This window comes from Erpetoichthys calabaricus, chromosome 2, assembly GCF_900747795.2.
Source record: "Erpetoichthys calabaricus chromosome 2, fErpCal1.3, whole genome shotgun sequence".
Taxonomy (NCBI): Eukaryota; Metazoa; Chordata; class Cladistia; order Polypteriformes; family Polypteridae; genus Erpetoichthys; species Erpetoichthys calabaricus.
In genome coordinates, this window is record NC_041395.2 from 265,441,329 (window position 1) to 265,460,735 (window position 19,407).

Consider the following 19,407-nt stretch of genomic DNA (forward strand, 5'->3'; position numbering starts at 1 on the left):
TCTGTGAGATCAAATGAAGCAATTAATTAGAAGTAGAGATCTACTATTAGTGAATTTACAACAAGTGTAGGACATATTGGATTTCAGAGGCAGCAACATTCCTCTGCTGCATATCTAACCCTTTGTTGATACAATTCATAATAAACTCAGGCTGTTCACAGCTTAGCAATGTGTACCTAATAAAGCGGCTGTATAGTGGAAGTTACCCATTTTTCATATTCATGTGTTTTACAATCCTCAATATGGTAACACAAACGTTGACTTCTATTTGCAGTCACACTCTATGCCCCAAACGTTGACTTCTATTTGCAGTCACACTCTATGCCCAAACTAAATTGTAAGGCATGTATTTGCATTTTTGTGGGTAGATACTAGTCAATATTGATTTGCAATAATTAATTCTGGTCTTGGCTTTGAAAACTATTTTAATATAGCATTATTAATATCAGTAGTCAAAGTATGAAAGCGTCACTTTTAACTGTCAATAGCAGGTTTTAGCTGCAGGGTTCACAGCTCAAGTGTCTAAGGAAAACCACTGCTAAAACTGCAAAGAAAAAAAAGAGGATTGTTTGGCCCAGTGACAACCCTCCAGTCTCAATGTACACTAAATTTAAAGCATCAAAGAAATAAACAATTGAAGATATGGATACTGCACAGCTATTAAACTGTGATTGAAGTTGTTGTTCTGCGAGGCTCCTATCAAGCAAGCTGTTGACTCTCAGAAATGCATCGTCTGATTCTACTGTGGCTTTTGTACTGTCCAACCTGTACCTGTCAGAGTTTCCTCCAGTTTCCAAGTTCCTTTTACAACAACAACAACAACATCTATATATATAATTCACTAAGTCCATGGCAAGCAAGATGCACGCAAGACAGCCACGCCCGCCAACTCACAGAGCTCCACCCACCAACAATTCACTAAACAGCCAACCACGGCATGAGAGCAAAAGCATTTGCCAAGAATGTGTTCATTAATCAAGAACGAAAGTCGGAGGTTCGAAGAAGATTACATGCCGTCATAGTTCTGATCATACATGATGCCGACTGGCGATCCGGCGGCATTATTCCCATGACCCGCCGGGCAGCCAACTGGGTAACCAAAGTCTTTGGGTTCCGGGGGGAGTATGGTTGCAAAGCTGAAACCGAAAGGAATTGACGGAAGGGCACCACCAGGTGTGGAGCCTGTGGCTTAATTGGACTCAATACGGGAAACCTCACCCGGCCCGAACGTGGCTCACAGGTGCATGCGACTGAGGTGGTGTGTGGAAAATGAACAGTCAACGTGACTCACAAGTGCATGTGGACTGTACACAGACGAAAGCAATTCAGGTGAGGAGTTGGGGGCGGACATATGAGCAGGCAGTGAGTACTGAACGATGACTAAGAGATGACTTAAGAAATCTGCAGACTAGAATGGCGGGGGCGGAATGCCTATCTAGAGGATGTAAATGTCCTAACACGGGTTCCGTAGGTGAACCTGCAGAAGGATCGTTTCCAGTTGTGCCGACCCATCGTTGGAGGCTTAGGACCCGAAACCTCGGGCCCTCTTCCCCGTCCTCTCTCCAGAGTTCCATCTTTGCATTCACTCACAGTCGTATCCTCAAACCCACCCCATTTGGACAACTGTGGTTTTCAGGAAGTGTTCACCCATCGATACATAATTATGTGGCGTATGCTACTCCGCGGGTTGGCTAGTTTATTTATATAGGACGTTTTCATGCAAATGATGTAGCTCAAAGTGCTTTACAAGATAAAAAAAAGAAAAATATAAAAATAAGATTAGGCAATACTAAGTAATAAAGAATAAAGTAAGGTCTGATGGCCAGGAGGACAGAAAAAACAAAAAAAAAATCCGGAGTGGTCTCTCCTCGCCTTTCCAGTATACTCAGATATGGGGATAAATATTTGAGGAGTAAACCGCATGACAATTGTTATATTTTTATATTATGTACATTAAAGAACCATCAACAACAAATCAAATCAAATTAATAATATATTGAACAATTATTATAAAAGTAAAGTTGAATAAATTGAACTTTGCAGCTCCATGAATAAAAAAGTACCACTTCCGGTTATTGGAAATACCTCAAAAGTTGATAGAAATTTAAGTATTTTTACCTAATACTTGTATGCAAAATTTGGTTCACCAAAGTGAAAGTGTACTCAAGTTATCGTGTTTACATACATACACACACACACAGATTCATCAAAATCTCAAGGTTGAATTTTTGGACGATTACAGTACTTTCCCTATACTTTGTATACGAGAAAGTAAAAACTCCAAAGTAAAAACTAAATCTGCAGGAGTTCTGAGGCCACAAGACCGCCCAGCCCCCTCTAGGCATTCTACCTAACATACAGTAAATGATCTCAATCAGTCCTCATGGTTTTCAGGCTTTACATGGAAGAATTTGATGATGATGGTCATGTGGACATCTGGCCTTCAATCCCTCAATGTAGGGACTGCATGGTGCCTTGATCAGGTGGTGGTGCCACCACAGAAAACCGGAAAGAGAACAGCAGAGAAAGTAGGGGTTAGTACGGATTGAGGAGCCATGATAAAAAAAATAATTAAATTCATATGCAGAATATCAGGGTTACACTAAAATTAACCTATGAGAAAGCCATGTTAAAATAATGTGTTTTTAGCAGTTTTTTTTACTGCTCCACCGTATCGGTAAACTATTCCAGATTTTAGGTGCAGAAGGCCGCCTCACTACTTCTTTTACGTTTAGCTCTTGGAATTATAAGTAGACACTCATTTGAAGATCTAATTTTACAATTTGTAGGTAAGGTGACGGATATTCCAAAATATAAAACGGAACGAGATTATTTAAGGCTTTGCAAACCATAAGCAGTATTTTAAAGTCAATTCTATATGGCACAGGTAACCAATGTAGTAACATCAAAACTGGAGAGATGTGCTCGGATTTTCTTTTCCTAGTTAAGATTCTGGCAGCTGCATTCTGCACTCGTTACAATCAACTGATGTCTTTTTGGGTAGGAGAGGAGTGCATTACAGTAATCTAGTTGACTAATAGTTTAGGAAGCTGTACTCGCTGACACCTTGGTTTTTTTTGCAATTTCTATGAAGGATAGAGTTACATTTTTAAGGGTTATTCTATAGTCTGTCTTCATTTGTTAATGGTATTTTCTCACCATTATGATAGCAATATACAGAGCAATATTGTCAAGATAATGATTCTTCCCACACTGATTTCGTATAGAGAGAGGATATGTAAGTAATCAACAAATGCTGGGACACTTGTAGGAATTGTTTGAATGAACATTCATAGCTTAATTAACTTGCATTGATGCAGAAAAGCTAAAATTTGTTAATTCGTCATTTGTTCCCTGAAAAAGGCCTTTTTGAATAACTTTTAAAATTGCATTATTTTTCAGTTTTTGGTAACCTGAACTTTTTCTTAACCAATGGCAGTTTATCTCTTACTCGTGTACCATTTCAGGTTTTTCACAGGATTTGAACTGTTTACATTTCAATAAAAACTGGAAAAATGGCGATGATCTAAATTGTTTGACCAGTAGTGCATATGTTTTTTACAAAGAGTATTTTTTTCAATAACTGATACACACTCTGAACAGTCTGGGTACCCTGAGGCCCACCCATAATGATGGTTCTGTTTGTAGTTATCATGTTAAAAATTCTACATTCTGCTTCTGTTGACTTTTTACTTAATTGTCCCAGTGAATCTTGCTCCTTGTTAACTTGTGTACACAAAACCCAAATTCCATGTCAGTTGTTGTCTATAAGTTTAATTGCCACACTATTAATGCTTGTTTTTAATATTGAAAAATAATAAGTCATTTTATAAAAGCTGAGAAACTGACTTTCCAAGGTCATACTTTGCCATTACAAACTATTATTGTATTTTATTTTCTAGGAAAGAGATTCTGTTGATTGGTGGAGCAAATTTTATGCTTCAATAGGTGAACACGACAAATGTGGAGAATATCTACAAAAGGGTTATGACACTCTGAAGGTAAAAGTGACAATTATTAGTTGTGAGTTTGTTTAATTATAAAGTTAGGATGTCCCCTAAGTGCCTCACATGGAAGCTATACCAGACATGGCCCACTGAAAGAAGAACCCAAAGAGATGATACATTTCAGATGAACTATGAGCTTGTGGAAATTCAACAGAAGGAGTTCTGTGAAGTTGCTAGGAATAGGATGACCTAGTTGGTTGGTGTAGTTTTCACCAGTGAAACAGAATGTAAATGATGATGAAGAGAAAGAACTGTTCTTTTTTCGTTTATCTAGGAATGGGAAAGGGGAATAATACTGGCTCCATCACTCTTGGAAACAAAAGGCATATGCCATTAGACAAGATACGCTTCACAGATTCCTTTCACAGACGTTGTTAACCTGTAGTGAAACTAATACTCATATCATCATTAATAAGACTTGCTGATTTGCTAAGATAGTAAGAATCATGCAAGATCTTTTGACCTTAACATTGTTTTCTCCATTGCTACAACTGCAGGTGTTTGACGATAAACTGGAGGACATTCCAGATTATGAGGGGTTAACAGATTTTTGCCACACCTTTAAACTCTATAGAGGCAAAGCCGACGAGGATGAGGAATACCCAGCAGTAGTTGGGGAATTTAAGGTTAGACTTATTTTAAACATTATTATATTAACAAGACAGTGTTAAGACATGAAGTTATTTTAGTGAGTATAGCTGGAAATATACAGTATAGAAGTATTCACAACAGCTTTTAAAATATACCTGCATTATTGTACAAATTAAACATTATGAACAGTTTAAAATTCCTTAATTCTCAGCAGGTTATGTGCTGTCTTCTAAAGAGGCATAAGAGGAATAATCAAGCATGACATTCAAGATTGCTTATTAGTAAACAAACTAATTAAATGGTGCATATCGTCTTTTATGATATATAAAGAGATTTTGCTCACACTGAAGGAATCATAATAAAAATAAATGATACAACTTTTTAAATTCATTAAAACTGCAGGTATATTTTATTTAAAGTAGCTATAATACTGTAAAATTTATTATTTACAATAGATAAATATTCCTTAAAGTAACTGGACAAAAATGTATATTTTTGTAACTTCATAATTTGCAACATTCTACCACATAAATATGGCACATTGAAATTGCATCAGAAAATTAATTTTGTGAATTTTAGCTTCTGTATTATTGTTCTTAATGTCTAATAGCAGTAAACTATAATTTAATTTTATTTTATGTAGGTTGTATCATCTGTTTTTTTATCATTTACTGTATTTTTTTATATAAGAAAAAAATGTAATTTATACTTCATGCGACTGCTTATTTTCCCTAGACCACAGTAGTAGATGCTTAATGTGTGCCACACAGACATGGCACATATAGCAGTGTACCAACAATTTGTTCACAGGTCACTCTCAGAAAAATCTCGGCATAGTGCTACACGTTATCCTTCTAGTAGACACAAAACAGGTGGTTTGCCTAATTTGTTATTCTGATTTTAGAGAAAATATGTAGATAACATGTGCCTTCAGGTGGCTGACACAGAGAGGTACACTATGTATCCACCTGCTGGTTTCATTTTCATCTTTACTGGGTAGGTGCGGTTAGCAATTTGCAGCTCATTTTAAATTTGACATTATGCACAACCACACTTTCCTGAATACTATTTGCAGTGCTGTGAATATATTTGTCTATCGTGAAAAGCTAACATACCTCTTTATTCTGTTACAATTTCACTAATTCCTGTATTCAGAGGCTACATTTTATTTGCTGCCTCAGTTCACCTTTGACTTTCAAAGATGCAGAATTGAATGGCTTGTTTACCTTGGTTATGTGATTGATGGGTTTCACCCTTATGCATCTTTACAGTCATAATGTTAAAACAAGCAGTAATTATTAGATCCAAAGTCAAAATTTGTTAAAGAAATTTAAAAAAAGCACTAAAAGCTTTTATAAAACACAGTAAATCAGAATCCTAAAGGCCAATCAAGGGATGTATTATTTTATAATCTTGTCATAATCTGGACTTTATATTGTTTTAAGCTTTTCCTTGGTCTCTAAAAATAAAGCATATTAGCGTATTATTATGGGGGTTTAGAGGTCAAAAAATTTAACGGTCACATTGGTTTTCTGATTTAGAATGTACGATATTCTACGGGATATTCCGCACCATCACCACCAAGTGTTTCAGCATAGTCTATTGATACTCAATTTAATTTGCCATGTAACCGATCAACAATTTTCATGTTAATTCGTTTGACTTCAATCGTTAATTCGTTTGACTGCCCATGTACAAATTTCTTCTGTTGATAACCCTTCGGGATGAAATTCTTCAATAAGATTTGGACATAATAAGTCTTCTTTTATTGGGAACTGTAAGAGCTGAGAACGCAAGAACTGTGCCTGACAAAAGCATTCACACGAATGAGAGTTGAGTGTGGGCCGTTAACCTGAAGTGGTTGAAATGAGGGCGGGATTTGAAAAAATCTCTTGGCAATAGTCTTGTCTCAAGATTTTCTTTTACAATAGAGAGATGTGTCATGTGAGAATGTGATTTCCCCAAAACTAGTGCAGTAAGTACTACATGAAACAATATGTTAAACAGTCTACAGATTTAAAAGAAAAAAGAATTATTTCTGAAACCATCTTACAGGTTTGTGTTAAAATTAGAGTAAGCCATTGACTAGAGATATGAACAAACTTCATGAAGTTCAACAGAGTACTATTGAAAATCTCTTGAACAGGGTTGTGTCTCATTTTATTATGAAAACACCAAATAGTATGCTTTGCCCCACCCAAAATGATATTATCATTAAACATTTCTGAAATGTTTGAAAAATAATAACACTGTTATTTACACATATTTTAAACTACTTTAAATGATAGAGAGATTTACAGTGTATCCGGAAAGTATTCACAGTGCATCACTTTTTCCACATTTTGTTATGTTACAGCCTTATTCCAAAATGGATTAAATTCATTTTTTTCCTCAGAATTCTACACACAATACCCCATAATGACATCGTGAAAAAAGTTTACTTGAGGTTTTTGCAAATTTATTAAAAATAAAAAAACTGAGAAATCACATGTACATAAGTATTCACAGCCTTTGCTCAATACTTTGTCGATGCACCTTTGGCAGCAATTATAGCCTCAAGTCTTTTTGAATATGATGCTACAAGCTTGGCACACCTATCCTTGGCCAGTTTCACCCATTCCTCTTTGCAGCACTTCTCAAGCTCCATTAGGTTGGATGGGAAGCGTCGGTGCACAGTCATTTTAAGATCTCTCCAGAGATGTTCAATCGGATTCATGTCTGGGCTCTGACTGGGCCACTCAAGGACATTCACAGAGTTGTCCTGAAGCCACTCCTTTGATATCTTGGCTGTGTGCTTAGGGTCGTTGTCCTGCTGAAAGATGAACCGTCGCCCCAGTCTGAGGTCAAGAGCGCTCTGGAGCAGGTTTTCATCCAGGATGTCTCTATACATTGCTGCAGTCATCATTCCCTTTATCCGGACTAGTCTCCCAGTTCCTGGCGCTGAAAAACATCCCCACAGCATGATGCTGCCACCACCATGCTTCACTGTAGGGATGGTATTGGCTTCCTGGTTTCCTCCAAACGTGACGCCTGGCATTCACACCAAAGAGTTCAATCTTTGTCTCATCAGACTGGAGAATTTTCTTTCTCATGGTCTGAGAGTCCTTCAGGTGCCTTTTGGCAAATTCCAGGAGGGCTGCCATGTACCTTTTACTAAGGAGTGGCTTCCGTCTGGCCACTCTACCATACAGGCCTGATTGGTGGATTGCTGCAAAGATGGTTGTCCTTCTGGAAGGTTCTCCTCTCTCCACAGAGGACCTCTGGAGCTCTGACAGAGTGACCATCAGGTTCTTGGTCACCTCCCTGACTAAGGCCCTTCTCCCCCGATTGCTCAGTTTAGATGGCCGACTAGCTCTAGGAAGAGTCCTGGTGGTTTCGAACTTCTTCCACTTACGGATGATGGAGGCCACTGTGCTCATTGGAACCTTCAAAGCAGCAGAAATTTTTCTGTAACCTTCCCCAGATTTGTGCCTCGAGACAATCCTGTATCGGAGGTCTACAGTCAATTCCTTTGACTTCATGCTTGATTTGTGCTCTGACATGAACTGTCAACTGTGGGACCTTATATAGCCAGGTGTGTGCCTTTCCAAATCATGTCCAATCAACTGAATTTACCACAGGTGGACTCCAATTAAGCTGCAGAAACATCTCAAGGATGATCAGGGGAAACAGGATGCACCTGAGCTCAATTTTGAGCTTCATGGTAAAGGCTGTGAATACTTATGTACATGTGCTTTCTCAATTTTTTTATTTTTAATAAATTTGCAAAAATCTCAAGTAAACTTTTTTCACATTGTCATTATGGGGTGTTTTGTGCAGAATTCTGTAGAAAAAAATGAATTTAATCCATTTTGGAATAAGGCTGTAACATAACAAAATGTGGAAAAAGTGATGCGCTGTGAATACTTTCCGGATGCACTGTATGTTGAGCTAAATCTCAGCAATACATACAATGCACTATTCTGTATTTTGTAGAATACTAATAGATTTCATTATGAATACTTGTGGCCGTTTTGTTAATTTAAAAGTTTTTCTTAAGAATTCCAAGAAATCAAGAGCCACCTACTGTATATTCTGCTATGACATGTAGGGTTCATTTAGCATCTACAGCCTGTCAGATGACCCTAATGTTCCAGAGCCTCCTCGTCAGTTCAGAGAGCTACCTGAAAGCGAACCACAAGAATGTATTGTCAGGATTTACATCATCAGAGGTATAGATCTACAACCAAAAGACAGCAATGGGCTGGTGAGTGTGGTTGCCTATCCAGGACATACACATAACATTTGATAATATCGTTAAAGCTGTAGTGTATATGAACAAAGTGTTCTTGTTTACCATTTACAGTGTGATCCTTATATTAAAATAATTTGGGGAAAAAAGGTAATTGAAGACAGAGATCATTACATACCAAATACATTGAATCCATTATTTGGAAGGTAATGTGTCCTTTTATTATCTGGTTGAATATTTTTTTTTCTAATTTGTTTCTATTCTATATGTTGTTTTTGTAAATTAAGGAGTGATTCATTAGAAGATGCTAGTGCTAATGATGCTGCAGTTGAATTTTAGAACCGTTTTAGTTATAATAATAAATAATATCCATCCATCCATCCATCCATTTCCCAACCCGCTGAATCCGAACACAGGGTCACGGGGGTCTGCTGGAGCCAATCCCAGCCAACACAGGGCACAAGGCAGGAAACAATCCTGGGCAGGGTGCCAACCCACCGCAGGACACACACAAACACACCCACACACCAAGCACACACTAGGGCCAATTTAGAATCGCCAATCCACCTAACCTGCATGTCTTTGGACTGTGGGAGGAAACCGGAGCGCCCGGAGGAAACCCACGCGGACACGGGGAGAACATGCAAACTCCACGCAGGGAGGACCCGGGAATCGAACCCAGGTCCCCAGATCTCCCAACTGCGAGGCAGCAGCGCTACCCACCGCGCCACCGTGCCGCCCCCTAATAAATAATAATTCATTACATTTATATAGCGCTTTTCTCAGTACTCAAAGCGCTATCCACACAGGGAGGAACGGGGAGGCAAACCCACAATCTTCCACAGTCTCCTTACTGCAAAGCAGCAGCACTACCACTGCGCCACCTGTGAGGACCTGTTATGGGTGTTATGATGGTGTGGTGGTTAGCGCTGGCCTGGATTCTACTCTGCAACAGTCTGCTGCTTCATCCAGGGAGAGTTCCTCCTTTATAAAAGATGCTGCTGAAATAGACTGCAGCCCCATGTGACCCGGAATTATATTAAGCAGGTTCAAGAATGTTACATAGATCTATTATTAAGAAAAGCTACCTGAAAATATCTCTATAATTTATATAGATATATGACATTGTACAGTGTATTTCTTTTTGAAGTCTTCTATAGATTTATATTATACTAGCTGTCCCCTGCGGCTCCGCCCACGTAGAAGTGAAACAGGACAAACTTTAACAATCAATTAAAAAAAAAAAAAACGCAATTCTGGCCAAGCGGAAGGCAGGTACACTCCAACATCAAACGTTGGCACTGTATTTTATTGTGTTCAGCTATTGTGAAAGCATGTGGCCGTGATATCTCTGCCAATGAGCAGGTATCCTCTAAAACACATATACCTCTGATCTCTCTCTCAAAAACGTCAAACGTTACTCCTTAAAAATCTGTAGATGATAATATCTGTTGAACAAACAGGTATTGCTAGCTAAGCGGAGGCAAGGTACGCTCCAACACGTGGCAAGAGGTAGACCGACTCAAATGGAGGCTGGAGCATGTGTGAGGAGGGCCCCGCCACCCTCCCCTCGGCCGAAAGCCTCTCTCTCGGATTCGCGCAAATAAATTGGTACCTTAAGCGGACTATGATATTTAGCACGATGAGAGAAGTCACAAAATCAACCTTAATTTTCAAGCAAATTATACATAAAAAACCTGATCTAAATCCATTAAGTAGCTTTCTCGTGAAAAGCAGACAGACAGACAGCTCCGCCTGTGTAAGGACAGTGAGGAGGGCCCTGCCTGGCTCCCCACTCCTGACATCATCAATTGGAATGTTTCCCCCTCCCCTCGGCCCGCAACCTCTGTCTCAGATTAGCACAAATATATCACTGCTGCAAGCGAACTATGATTCTTAACGCAATGAGAGACGTCACAATGTTCAAGCAAATTATAGAAAAAAGCCTGATCTAAATCTGTTATGTATTTCTCCTATGAAAAGCGGAAAGACAGACAGACAGACAGACAGATAGATAGATAGATAGATAGATAGATAGACGTTGGATTTTATATACTGTATATAGAAATATATAAATAGAAACCAGACTTTTTTTAATGTGCATTTCCAAATGATAGAGATAAAAACCAATGGTAAGGTTTTCAAATGTGTATTCACAATGTATCTTTTAATTAACTAAAAACTCTTTACTACTGTAGAATGTTTGAACTTACTTGCATCATTCCACAAGATAAAGATTTGAAGATTGCAGTTTTTGACTATGATCTGATGAGCAGAGATGATGAAGTTGGCAACACAGTGATTGATCTGGAGAACCGGTTGCTTTCCCACTTTGGTGCCCATTGTGGGTTGCCACAAAGCTATTGTGTGTAAGTATTTTTGTGGAATATCATATCCCAAAAATAAGGTAAAAACTTGAGCTGAAAATTGTGCTTAGGTTCTTCGTTCGCAAATTATGTAATATCTTGTAATAAGGAAATGCTGGTTATTAAGGTAATAATATTTGGCTCCAAGATATTTTTAATTATCTCACTTCACAGCTGTAAACAATGTGAAAATAGACAAGAGTAAAGGTTGAGCCCTATAACAGTCCCCTTGCATAAGTGTAACACTTACGGTACGTTTTTGATCTTTAGAAATTGATAATTGGTAGTTGCATATAAAATGTGAAAGGCAACGCAACTTCAATGACAGTTGTCTTATAGGAATGCATATCATATTACATACTGTATTATTTCTTGTAAGATTTTATTTTTGGCACTGGTTTATTTTTTTTTTGTTACCACAATGTTCTTCCATGCCTGTTTTCACCCTGCCCAGTTATAAGTGATGCATTTGCACAAGGACAATATTTTACTAGGGACATTATTCATTGAATGTACAGTGGGTATACTGTGTGTATAGTTTTGGGTCTTAAGCTTGTATATTTGTTTGGACACCATATCCTTGTGCACTTTATGTTCAGAGTTACTGTCAGAGTTTCCCTTTAGGGGATCAATAAAGTATCTATCTATCTATCTATCTATCTATCTATCTATCTATCTATCTATCTATCTATCTATCTATCTATCTATCTATCTATCTATCTATCTATCTATCTATCTATTTGTATGTCTGTCTATCTGTCTGTCTGAACAAGGATGAGATCTGAATCTACCAAAACCTAAAGTTCTTAGTCACTAAATAATGCTGCCTGCCTTCTGAATGTGTGCGTGTGTGTGTGTGTGTGTGTGTTGATGGTTGCACAATGTCCATTTTGTACTTAACCACAGCATGTTTTAAACTGTTCACTAATCACAGTGATTAACATATTTTTTGATTATCACTTGACTACTGATGGAAATATGACGGATTAAAGCAAAACTAGTGGATGCAATTAATCAAGTACAAATAAGAGTAATCTTGGGAAAATATTAGTGCCTAATTCTTCAGTATAGCTGTAAGTCCTAATTATCACTGAAGTGATCTGAGGTGTGATGCTTGTGTTTTTGACTTTTATTTCCTGGTCCTTACCATAACAGTTGCCGGTTAGTATCAAGATGGGACAAAGCTATCAACTCTGATAACAGCTCCATCTTTTGTATAATGTTTCCAGTTTATATAGTGGGAGGCAATTTTTTTGATATCATTATGGGTTGATCTACTTTAGCCAACTTCTAGTCCTGGGGTATATTAGACTTGCCGACTGCAGGTGCTCAGCTTGTCGACAGACCATTTCAATTTAAATGACAGAAAATCACTGAGCATGTCACATTTACTGACCAATTGCTGACCTTCCAGCACAGTTGTTCTCATCCCTTTTCATGAGAGCCAATAACATGCCTGCCAAAAGGATTAACAGGTACAGCAAGTTAGCCACAGTCTCAGCCCTGTTTTTCATTTTTCCATTCTGTTGTGGTACATAAAAGATGAAACATCTGACAGACAAACTTCTCTTCAGTTTGTGAGGTCCAAACCCACGTTCCTTATTGATCACCATTATATTATATACATCTGCAAAAGCAGGAATGGTTATGCAGAAAAGTATATTGGCCTTAAAAACGTAATGCACCATCAAATTATAAATAGACCACTTTCTATTTTTACAAAAAGATGTTTTTCCAGTATAGCATTGTTCGTATTTTAGTAAAGAATATCTGAATTAAACAATTTGTTGTTAACAAAAAGAATAAAGAAACATCCATCACAACTTCATACACAAAGATAACTGCTGGCAGAGTGCTTTGAGTCACAATTAAAACAAACAACACATTTAATAAGTTCTATAAATTAAAAAAATAGGTTACAAGAAATATTTAAACAGACTGATAGGGAGAGTAAGTTATTAATTTCAACTCCATTGCTAACATAGTCTGCCATTTGATTGAAATAAACTAAAATGTTGACATTTATATGTACACAACTCCATTCAGAAATGGGTAGAACATAAAATAGCCAATTTTCAAACCTACTTAATCCAGTTAAAGTGTAATGGTGTGCAAGAGTCTCTACAACATTGGGCACAAAGCAGGATTCAACCCAGGACGGGGTGCCAGTCCACTGCAGAGCACAATCGTGCACATGCCCACCCTCCTCCACTCACACTGGTCCAACGTAGAATGTCTAAGTATCCTTACACACACGTGTTTGTTTTTATGTGAGGAGAGACTTCCAGAAGAAAACAGTTGGGCTAGAAGTCAAAGTGTCCTTGAAGCAGTGTGGCAACAGTAATGGCCAATGGAATACCATGCCCCTTCATTCCCCAAAGACAAAGATTTAAAAATGAATACATAAATACATTAACTTGGCTTTAGTTATTCATATATTTATCTCTGCATTCCTAGCATATATCAATTCTTTCAATTATTTATTTCATTTTTGACACTTTGCTTTGTACTGTGGCTGCTAGGTCAGGTACTCTCTTCTCTGTTGTCCTTTGTTGACAGACCACTATTTTAAATTCAAATCTGCTTATAGACTGTGTATTTAAACAAAATGCATAAGTGGTTTTTCACTTTTTCGTCCTTTTTTTCCTGTTTGTAGAAAGGTCCTGCTTTCCTTTCTGCAGCACAAACATTGTTTGGGCAGGCTATTTTTATGAGATGAATATATAAAACATGCAAGCCTTTCGATCAGTCTGTGATTGAGCTAAGAGTCAAGGCAGAAACTTAACACATTTTTCAAAAGGAGCCGTGAGTTATTGAGTGGTGTTTTTAAATTTGATCTAACACTGAATCAATGCACAAATGTGAAAAACTTGCCATTCCCCCCTTGATAATTTTTCTTGGGTGATTTCATGCTTTACTGTTGCTATTAAGTTTCTTAAATCTCCTCTTTGTAATGGCTTTTTCATTATTACACTACATTAAACAGTCATGTTGTGTCCCTCTTTATACCTTCTGTTTAAGTTGTGTTTAATAAGGCATGGGATACATGATGGGAAGGTTAACCAAGACACCGGAGCCATCTTAAGAGTTACTGTACGCCTTCACCTTCCAATTTAAGCTAATTAGTTTATTATTGTGTATACAGCATAAAGGTTGTAGTATGGATTTTCCTGTTTTATTTGATACATCAAGAATAATAAAAAAAATAGAGATTACAGTCACCCTCCAGTTTTGTCAGGTTTGTTTGTGAATTTAGTACAATGTGAAAATTCTACAACGGCGCAGCATAGTTAACAGCCTAGTTAATATTTAATAGAAGTTTCTGCTGCTAAAAGTGCATCTCTTCAAATTTTTATTTAGGATACCTGGATTTGCCAAGAACATGGCTTGAAATTTCTTTACAATTTTTTTTACATAGGTATTACATTGGGTTATACATTCTCTATAAAATGGTAAAGTGAACTGTGGGTAAAAAAAAACAAGTAGGTCAATAACATTTTGCTTTCTTTGATTTCAAGGTTGAAGAGTTCTAATAATGAAAGTTAAACACCCTCCTTTTCTTGATTTATCTAGTAAAGCACTTACACTTTTTATTTTTTGCATTTGCTGTTGAATTCTGTATGTCTGCTGATATGTCGTTTCTTTTATTCAACAATGCACAGATCTGGTGTGAACCAGTGGCGGGACCAACTCAGACCTTCTCAAATTTTGCAGAATCTTGCCCATCTTAAGGGCTTCTGTCCTCCTGCTGTGTATGATAGCGGTATGTCGCTGTCATATGGTGGGCGTGACTACATGCTGGAAGAGTTTGGTAAGTTGAACAGTGCTTAGCAATTTTAAAGCAAGAACTCTGGTCCTCTGAATCGATCCATATTTTTTATTATCCATTGCTAAAACTTTTATATGTCGAGTTCATCCTACATAAATTTAGGATATTTCTGTTAGTACAACAAAACAGAACAAATAAACTTGGATGATCTTTAGAAAGTTTGAGATGACCCGTAACAAACCTTATAGCTAAAAACTAATATCTAATTAGTGAAGAGGGCTGCATCAGCTCATTTCTGCAAAAGGAAAGATAGTAAAGGTTATTCTCACTCTAAAAAGAAAAAAAGAGAGAGACAATGTTTCAGCTTCATAGTCTTTGTTATATTTGATTCAGTTATATGGATAGTGTGCTGCCGAGTTTCTGGTTTTTTGGATTGTGCCATTTGGCTGGTGTTCAGATATAACTAAAGGATTGTGCCTCCAAGGGCAAAAAAGACAGTAAAAGAGCAGAAGATGTTAGACCTGATGCTTTAACAGACATGCATTCAAAACACATTGCATCTATTCAGGAGTTCAGGAGAAAGAAAGTTGAGTCTGTAAATAAAAGATAAGCCCTCCCTGTAGCATTTAGAAGCACTGTGTTTGTCAATAAAGCCAAACTTTGTAGTGGATGCTAGACCTGACCTGTTGGCTTGTGTTAAATCATTGTTGAAAAAAAGGTTCTTTCTTTGATTAATTATTAGGTCATCAGTTATAAAAACAAAAGTGTCTATATATTTATCTAGGAAAGGAAAATGTTGATTTTTAATCTCACATGTAGAAAACATGTTGCAGTAAGAATAAATGTATGTCACTTTTATAAAAAATAAACATATAAAAAGTTTGAATTAGGGTTAGCTGCCCTAATTCAGGGTGTTCATAACAAATGTGATAATTTACTTCATAAGGTAGAAGTAAATAATAAACAAGAATAGTTGCATCAAATATTGGAAATATTAAAATGTATGCTTCAATTTAAATGTGTAAAGTTTAAATATTCGCAATTGCAATGGACATTTGTCATTTTTCACCTTCTAATAGAAGTCATTTTCATAATTACTGGCCTTGAAATAATCTAAAATGATAGCCCACATGGTTATGTTTGAAATCTGTCACTTTTAACCTTCTGGCACTGGCCGATAAAGAATCACATGTCAAATATATCATCATTTTCACAATTGGCAACCTCAAATTATTAACATAAACATCACCCATATTCCTGTATTATACAGCATACTATATAACCCTAACGTTCTGTTAGCTTTCTTAATACCTTCTGAACACTGTGTGGAAGTTGATAATGATGAGTCCACTACTACTCCTAAATCCTACTCATAACTCATGTGTTCTCAATTTTCTGACCTCCCATTGTGTATTCAAACATTTTTACTTCCAATGTATGTGATCCAATTGCCTCTTTAATGATTCCAATGGATTCCAGATTATCTGCCAATCCACCTATCTTGGTATCATCTGTAAACCGAACCAACTTGTTACTTAAATTTCTGTTCAAATCATTTTTATATATATTAAAATAGCAGTGGCCCTAGCACTGACCCCTGTGGATCACCACTCTTAACATCAGCTAATTCTATTAAGGTTCTTGGCACCATCACCATTTGCTTCCTGTGTCTGACTCAATTGTGCACCCATCTAAAAACAGCACCATTAATTCCAACTTCTTTTAGTCTGATGCTCATGTGGCACCTTTTCAAATGCTTTCTGAAGTCAAGATAAATAATATCATATGCTTCACTTTGATCATATCGTTTGTTGCTTCCTCATAGAATTCCAGTAAAACATGACCTCCCTCTTCTGAACCCATGCTGACTGTTCAGTAAAACTCCTGTTCTTGCCATGTACTGCTCAATCTCATCCTTAATAATTCCTTCCATTATTTGTCCTGTGATGCATGTTAAGCTTATTGGCCTTTAGCTGCTTGAATCCGCCCAGTCACCCTTTTTATATTACGGGACACTAACCCTAAGCTTAACCCTAAGCATAACATTAACTCAACCCTAATCCTAACCTCCTTAAGAACTCGAGGATAAATATTATCTGGTCCTGGTGATTTGTTTGATTTCATCCTATTTAATCTGAGCAGTACTTCTCCCACTACAATTTTCAAGTCAGTCAGTAGCTCCTTAGTAGTCCCATTTACCACTGGGAGGTTATCCACTTCCTCATTTGTGAAAAACCTCAGAAAAATGCTAGTTTATAGCATCTGCTATTTTACTGTCTATATATTTTAATTCCCTTTTACTATTTCTGATACACTTGACCTCCTCCTTGACTGTTCTTTTTCTACTAAAATACTGAAAGAATCTCTTAGGGTTGTCTTTCACCCTATCTGCCATATTCTTCTCCAACTGTCTTTTAGGCTCCCTAATATCCTTCTTAACGGTTGTCCTCGTGTTCTCATATGCCCTATGATTCACATTGGAGTTATTAGTTTTATTTGTTTTTTAAGTCTTGATTAATCCACTGCAGAGTTTTTTTTAAGTTTCCTTTTAATTCCAAATTTGGGTATGTACCTGTCCCGCATTACATGTAAAATGTTTTTAAACCTGTTCCACTGCTCCTTGACTTCCTCCATACCCAAGACACACTGAAGTGATTATATTATATGTCATGGCTGAAGTTTGGAGCACCAGGGAATTCAATAGGAGGAGTTAAAGACTACCTCAGACTGCTTTCATTGAAAAATTGGGTAGAAAATAAAGAGTATTGAAAGTTCCTTATCTGCATGACAGAACAAGAAAGCACATTTATTATGCAGTACACATGTTTTTTACACCTGTAATAGTTAGCAGAAATGTAATTTATTGTGTTTTCAAAAGCTACATGGCCTTAATCAAGGCTGCTTCAAACATTCTGATATATTTCCATGTCTTTTATTTTTCGTTCTGGTATAGAAGCTGGTAAAATTATTCATGATCACTTGGGTCCACCACATGAGCGTTTGGCTCTTCATGTTCTGAGAACACAAGTTCTAATTCCTGAACATGTTGAAACCAGGACACTTTATAGTACCTTTCAACAATCACTCCCTCAGGTAAGAATGTTTTTTTATAACTATAAGATACTGGTAGCTGTTTCCAATGGTACTGTGAAGAGAATATGTATTCTTAAGAAAATTTAAAGTAAGTGTAGCTATAAACAACATTTAATTATAGAATTAACTGTACCATATCCATTACAACACAGGACCAGCTTTAATCTTTATTCTTTCATTTTAAACATATGGCAACATTGATTTTAACTCTATAGCACCAACAATATCAGTTTTCTTTGTATCCATACTATAGAATTAAAAGCAAAAAATAATAATAATATGAAGTTCAATGAAATTCTTCTTTCTGTACCTTGAATAGAGTGGCAACAGTAGTATAATCCCAAGATCAGACAATGACAAGCACGCCTAACATTAAATACACAAAACACTGATGTAATTGTCAGCTTGAATGACTCATTTAGCAATCTTGTGGATGTAATTCAAGTCTCACTAAATTTATTACCTTAAATACAGTATATTGTTATCTCCTATATTTTAGTAGAAGTTTATATATTTTAATGTTTTATTAGGGAAAACTTCAAATGTGGGTTGATATATTCCCTAAGAGCCTTGGGACTCCTGGCCCTCCATTTGACATCTATCCAAGAAAGCCAAAAAAGTAAGCAAAAATTCACAGCTTCAAAGTTTAAGCTCTTACTATATCCAATAATTTGCTTTAGTGAGATGTCTACATTTTCCCTGTTTCCTTGGGTATCAAATCTCTGGTAAACAGTTCCTAGATTATTGAGCACTAGGTCTTTGCATTTTCCTTATTGCAAGACATTAAAAAATGTATATTTTTTTTCATCATGCAGATACATCCTGCGTGTTATCATTTGGAACACATCAGATGTTATTCTTGAAGAAACCAGCATTACTGGAGAAAAAATGAGTGATATTTATGTCAAAGGGTAATAAAAGAAAACTGAATGTGTGTGTGTTTAATAGATACACTGCTGTCAAAAATAATTCTCCTCTATCAATATTATTCTTTTTGTCTTATACTGAACTCACCCAGGGGAAACACTAGTATTTGTGAGAATCTTAAAACATTGACTTAGTTATTACCATCACTTCAAAGATGACATAGGAAGGGTCAATCCCATTCATCTCACAGCTTTAATTCTTCTTTTTCATTGGTACAATGCTAAAATATAACTTTAAGTAAGTGCTGTCAGCCTCTGCCTGCTTTGGTTACCTGACCCATTTTGGTGAGTATTGCCCATCAATTAATTTTCTTTTGGTTTTTAGTGGGCTGTGGCACAAACCTGGTATTTTCATGCAACTTTGTTAAACCTTATTAAAATGGCATAAATTTTAAACTTTTGCATTTAATGTTTATATAATTCA

General features: G+C 36.7%; 1 protein-coding gene across 1 annotated transcript in view; it reads left to right on the top strand.

The window, feature by feature from the left end:
- The window catches only part of LOC114645588 (myoferlin-like), a 131,710-nt gene that overhangs the window by 102,561 nt on the left and 9,742 nt on the right, over positions 1–19,407 (top strand). Inside the window, exons 34-42 of the mRNA XM_051922601.1 lie at positions 3,903–4,001; positions 4,505–4,633; positions 8,689–8,844; positions 8,944–9,035; positions 11,028–11,198; positions 14,858–15,006; positions 17,918–18,057; positions 18,588–18,676; positions 18,873–18,968. Coding sequence (XP_051778561.1) covers positions 3,903–4,001; positions 4,505–4,633; positions 8,689–8,844; positions 8,944–9,035; positions 11,028–11,198; positions 14,858–15,006; positions 17,918–18,057; positions 18,588–18,676; positions 18,873–18,968 — 1,121 coding nt within the window. The remainder of the gene's footprint in view (positions 1–3,902; positions 4,002–4,504; positions 4,634–8,688; positions 8,845–8,943; positions 9,036–11,027; positions 11,199–14,857; positions 15,007–17,917; positions 18,058–18,587; positions 18,677–18,872; positions 18,969–19,407) is intronic.